Source organism: Pungitius pungitius, chromosome 6 (genome assembly GCF_949316345.1).
Source record: "Pungitius pungitius chromosome 6, fPunPun2.1, whole genome shotgun sequence".
Taxonomy (NCBI): Eukaryota; Metazoa; Chordata; class Actinopteri; order Perciformes; family Gasterosteidae; genus Pungitius; species Pungitius pungitius.
Window position 1 is genome coordinate 2,220,164 of NC_084905.1, and position 6,000 is coordinate 2,226,163.

Below are 6,000 nucleotides of genomic sequence, written 5' to 3' on the forward strand. Positions count from 1 at the left end.
TTCTTACTCTGTTTGTTAGTGTACGTGACGCAGGGTCACTTTATAGGACTGCCTTGAGTTTGAGCTGTATATCTATGTTGTCAGTATAACTCAAAGCAAACCTTCCAATTGAACTGAGTTGCAGTTTGTTGGATTAGGCAATTTATTGTGAATTAACTAACTAACAAACAGCCCAAAAAAAAAAACTTCTCATGAACCTGGTGTCCATTGTTTGGGCATTTTTTCGTATGATTTTATGGGTGCAAGGAGACTGACGTTGGTTAGCCAGCAGTTGATTGTGCTCGGAGAAGGTGGCATAACAAAGTGGACCAAGGGCAAACTACAGCCTGCACTGATCACCGTAGTCAGCTATTTACTTGTTATGAACACCAGCGACGCTGATTTATGTCAGAAGACACAGAGAAGTTCCTGAATGCCTTGTTAAACCTAAAGGAACTGTAATCAAGACATGACAAGTTGCCAAAGCTCTTTACAATAAACAAGCTACTTGTGAGTCCATCTGACTTTTGTTTTACAAGCCCCGGTTCACTTGTAATTGGGCAGTGTGAACTTAAATGAACCAAAAAGAAAAATGCACAACATTCTCATCTATGGTCTAAGACCAAAGAAGATGGACTTGCAAAGGTGTGAGTACACTTTTTAAAGAGTGTAAAAAATGCTCCACCCTCTGGCTGAATCAAGATCGAGCAAAGGCGTCAGACTGGTCAAGTGGAGCTGGTCACTGGCCACCAGTAGGAAAGTGGTGGCCCTTTTAATGAGCAACTTGAGGTTTTGGTGTCGGTGTTTACAGTTGCGTGAGTTGCTGAAAAAGAGCATGATGCATGCTGCACTCAACATTTCCCTAGTTAAATAGGGTTTACACACAGACACTCACACACACACACACACACACACACACACACACACACACACACTCAGCAGGGGGTCGCCCTCACCTCTAATCCTGGCAGCCTCATCGTGGGGTCTGTCCCTCTGTATCCCGCAAGGTTTGCCTACCGTGTTGCGGTCTTAATAGATTCTACCACAATGTGTACACCTCTCGGCCTCTCTTTTACCACCACCGCCACACACACACACACACACACACACACACACACACACACTCATAACGTCACTCAGGTTCCCCAGCTGCATGAGCCCCAGCCTCATGAGATTTCTCACCTCTTTGTTGTTCAATATGCACCTCTAAGGCCTGTGCAAATGTCTCTGTTACATTGATTTGGACCACTTGAAGGTCATGGATGGTCATCATGGAGTCCTTGGCCCTCAAGTCCCATCTTATTACGCTCCACAATAACTGTAGGTGCTCAAGTTCCAAAGAGCACGAAGGAAAGGGTGGTTTGGAATTCAATTTTTGGGTTGAATTGATCATCTGAATTCACATCACTGAATTCACCATTTTCACCCAGAGTATGTTTATGGCTCTTAAGTAATAAAATGTTGCTTCATAATTTTTCCATTCCAAAGGAATAAAATCTGATGTGTCTGACTTGTACATTGAGCAAATTGGAATATTCAGTGTGAATCTACTACAATGAGGTCGAGAAATTATCTTTGAAAGCTTCCTTTTGTTTTGTTTTATTTTTATTGTTCGGATTTGTTGCATAGTTCCTACTCTGTGCTTTCTGTGCGGCCCATTCAGAGGCATTTAAATGCTAATGTGTATCTCATTAGTCACCTGGCGATGACTGGTCCTGGTCCAGTCCCGTCCAGTCACGTCACATTACATTTTAACTCACGGAGCATCGGGTTGAATCAGACGTTTGTGTCTTCTGCTGCCGAATGCAGACCTATTGAGCTCCAGGTCCCTGCTTTTATCAAAGACATTTCAACACATCAAGGCAGAGCAACTTTCATATTTCTTACTTAAATCTAAGCTTATGAATAACAAAAGAGTCACCTCCTTCACTCCCTGTACTGATTTCCCATGCATTCCAAGGGTACTCGACACATTTGTCCATTCTTTCAACGGTTTCCGTTTCTTCTACTTTAAAGAGAAAAAGCTCCCCAAAGCTGTTTCTGACATGCAACTGTATGCTTCGTTTGTTACAGATCAGATGCAAAGGTCAATCGGATCCAATACAGTTATCCTTTTGTGAGTTTCTTTCCACCTCCTGCCCCGCTTCTCCTCTTTTCACTCTCCTCTCCACCCCCCCCCCCCCCTGTCCCTCTGGGGCTGCAAACAGGATTACTTAGTGCTGGTGTATGACTCTTGTTGCATCCACATGAACACACGCATACACAAAAGCCGGTCTGATCATGGATTTTGTTCCGAGCTCTCCACAAGCGAGCAGTACACACCAATTAAGACCCCAGCGGTTCTGTGACTGTAGCTGCTGTGAAAACAACACCTGGACAAGGACTGTTGCCTCTGGTCTCACAGATGTCCCCAATCAACTGGTTAAAAGTCCAACGGTGGTCCCTAATGACATAGCCCAGACCGACACCCTAAATACACACTTCCTGGAACAGAGCAAGATATTAAATTAAACCTTAATAAGGAAACGTACACATGCACACAGATGGGGAAAGTGAGACGGGTTGGTCGAGAGTCAATGACAACATTTGCCTTCCCCTCTTAACCCCCCCAGTGTTTCTCCTCATTTTCCCATTGAGAGGGAAACTGTGGGTGTAATGGGTTGTTCATGTGCGTAAGAGAAGTATGTTTACATCACTAGCAGTGTGGGGCCTCGTCTCAATGTTCCTGGATGGCAGCTTGATTCAATTGGGAGCATTGGTGAAGATGATGGCCTTACTGTTTTTCTACACATTTGTCGTTTTTGGCCGGGCCCTCGGTATTCTCCATAAATCACTCAATATGCACTCGTACACAAACACGCACTCTCTCCTCTCTCGGACACACACACACACACACACACACGTACACGTAAATACTCGAGTAGAGAGAGGCAGACAGACACACGGGAAACAGCGTTTTGGCTCGGAGCCCACAGAGAGCGAGGGGACATCGGCTTTGCCTCTGCTTTGGTGCGATTGTATATGTTTCAAACCAAAATAAGAACGCCCTCCGTCAGCACCTTCTCTCGCTGCGGAAATGTGTCCAGCAGACGCTTGACACACAGACACACACAGAGGGTGCGGCCCGCTGCCAATAATAAGACTTGTTTAACGAGTCTCGGTGCTTTGTTGACTTCAACCTCCGGGCTCTTTTGTCTTTGTTCACAGAGGCCGATATTAATCTTCGCCATGTGTATACACGAGGTGTCCAGCGCAACGCCGTGTAACTGCGAACTGTCATGCAACAACGTTTGGTTCAAATTGGGTGAACCCTTTTTGGCTCACTGGTTCATTGTTCCAATCCCCCCCTCCACCCGTTGCCAAGCCGGCTGTGGTAGATCCCTTCTCTCGTCTTTCTCAGCGCCGTGGTTGCATCGTCTACCCCTCCTTCTCCCCCCCCCCTCCTTCTCAGAGACTCACGGGGCCTTGGCATTCAGGTGCTTCTCTGCCGGCGTCCTCCTCACTGGGTCCGCAACCGGGCCTCCTGCACTGTGTGAGACAGGAGCTTCGGCTGCTCCTCAAAGCCGGTGTCGGATTCAAACGGTTCGATTCAAGTTTGTGTAAAGTTTCATACCAAAATACTACTTTCTCATAACAGCTGTGCTGAGGATGGTTGGGTGTGTAGTTCCATGCTGGGCCATGCCATGTCGGGACGGATTGTAGTTCGCACACATAATGTTTTAGGATGCATTGTTATTAGGATTAGTGAGTACCCAAGAAATGTGATGGATGGTGAACATCAGCCTTTCATACAAAGAACAGTCAGTTTGTCTTGTTCTCATAAGCACGTTATAAACTATTGATGATGAAAACTGAAAATAGGACACAATGATCCTGAACAAAATATTTTGCCTATTGTGCTCATGGAAGCGATCGATTTCACGGGGGGGGGGTAGGGCCTTTGGAAAATTACATCTGACCGCTTGACATTATGAAGTTGAAGCTGTTTTGTTAACGTAATGTTTTGTAATCGTTAACTTTGGGAACCTTTTTTAGTGAGGGGTAAAAGTTCAAAAGCCAATCACAGACTGATTTAAAAATGACACTCGTAAGTGCAGTTGAAAGTTGAGTCATTTAAGGACAGCGATGCTTTGTCTCCAGTTGAGACTGATAACAGTGAATTCTTGCTGCCAGGTGTCCATGGGAGAGGCTGAGAGGGATGGGCTTTGGGTATGTGTGCATGCCTGCACCCAGTGACCTGTTTGTGTTTTGTGCGTGGGCGTGCAGCCACGCATGTGTGTGTGTGTGTGTGTGTGTGCGGTACTGTACTCTACGGCGTCTGGACGCAGAATACGGGGGGGGGGGGGGCTAGCGATGCATTAGCCATGGCCACAGATGGGTTGGTATGGAATAAATAATGGATACTATCCTTCCCCCCCCTGAATAAATCAAGACCAGAAAAGTGGAGAGAGGTGAGAGAATAAATGTGGGGGAGAGTTGGAGAAATTGAGCGTTTGTGTAACTAGGAAGAGAATTCTCCATCTTCTCCAACGACAAGGAGGCAATGTCAAAAATGCTTTTTTGACATTTTTCATTTGTTGCACAAAAAATGCTTTGCCAAAGGACGAATGAAGGTAAACATTGTATTATTAGGAAGGGAAATGTAGGTTCCTTTGCTCATCTTGCGCTCTTTTGTTGCCTCCTCTTGTCCCAGGCTCAGGGCCAGACGTTCACCTTCCCAGACATCTTCCCAGAAAAGGAGCGGACCCACGAGGAGGGTTCTATGGAGGAGATGCAGGAGAAGTTCACGGAGGACGAGAAGCAGAGGCAGAAGCTCGACCCCAGGAGGGGAGGGGTCACTGAGTGGTTCGGACTGTGAGATGGGCCCCTGGCCGTGAACACTGGTGGCGTCTGATTGGGAGCAAAGTGTATTTAGGCCACTGCTGTGATTCCCCTTCTATTTGTGCAAAAAAAAAACCGTTCACAACTGAAGTGCAGTAAAGAAGAATGTGCGTGTTGGTGAGACGTGTGTGTGTGTGTGTGTGTGTGTGTGTGTGTGTGTGTGTGTGTGTGTGTGCGTTTGTGAGGCTTTGGTCCAGTAACGCGTGCCAAAAGAGAAACGCAGGAGGAGGAGAGTGGCCCGGCTCCATCTTTCATTAAACCAGCCCACTGCACAGGATCACCATCACCTCAGACGACCTCGTCTCTCCTCCCACCTTTCCTGTTCCACCTCCTTCTCCTTCTACCCCTCTTCCCCTGACAACAGTAAAGCTCTACTCATACCTCTTCTTTCCTTTATTACATTTTTTTTCCCTTCCCGTCTGTCTCCTGTGCCGTCCCTGCTTCTTCTCCTCGTCCCTCCAAGTTGTGGCATCCCAGGTAACGCTGACTCTCAGCCAGTTGGATGGGACTACCTGAGCAACCCACATCCTTTCCTCTTTTTATGAGTTTGCCTCATTGACCAATTTATGTAAACAACAATTGAGTTGACATGGAATTCGCCGGAGTGTTTTTATCATTTCGTGGTGGCAGCACTGGCCATAAATCTTGTGTTTGCCTAGCACGTGGGACCTGCCCCCCAATCTGTCTGTTTGTGAGTGCTGTTAGAATAAGAACCAATAAATGGTCACTTGTCCAAAAGTGCTGGGCCTTACTTTTTGTGCTAGCCTCGCCTCATCTCCAATGACCGCTGCGCTCGACAACTGGCACTTTGAGACGTCGTCTGACACACAAGCTTGCCTGGGCGGGGGGGGGGGGGGGGGGGGGGGGGCTGGTAGCTGTTTTGACAAAGTAATGATCTGTGTTTGAATCAGGGCCACTGGAGGACGGAGCTCTCTTACGGTAATCAGGCCCATAAGGGGGAGGGACCGCTCTTGGACCCTCCATTATGCTGAAAGGCCAAGGTTACAGTAAATGTCCCCCAGCCGTGACCACTAATGCTGCTTGGCTAATATGAAGGTCCAGTCCCTGACCTCACCCGGCCAACTCCGCTATCGCTAAGGAGAATGTCAATATTGATCCTGTTGGCCCATTGTCTTCTGC

The 6,000-nt window shown here is 47.2% G+C and overlaps 1 protein-coding gene across 1 annotated transcript in view; it reads left to right on the forward strand.

Moving 5' to 3' along the window:
• The window catches only part of mrpl23 (mitochondrial ribosomal protein L23), a 31,215-nt gene extending 25,513 nt beyond the window's left edge, over window positions 1-5,702 (forward strand). Inside the window, exon 5 of the mRNA XM_037451254.2 lies at window positions 4,673-5,702. Within this exon, the coding sequence (XP_037307151.1) occupies window positions 4,673-4,837 (165 nt within the window). The 3' untranslated portion in view covers window positions 4,838-5,702. The remainder of the gene's footprint in view (window positions 1-4,672) is intronic.
• Window positions 5,703-6,000: the final 298 nt, after the last annotated feature.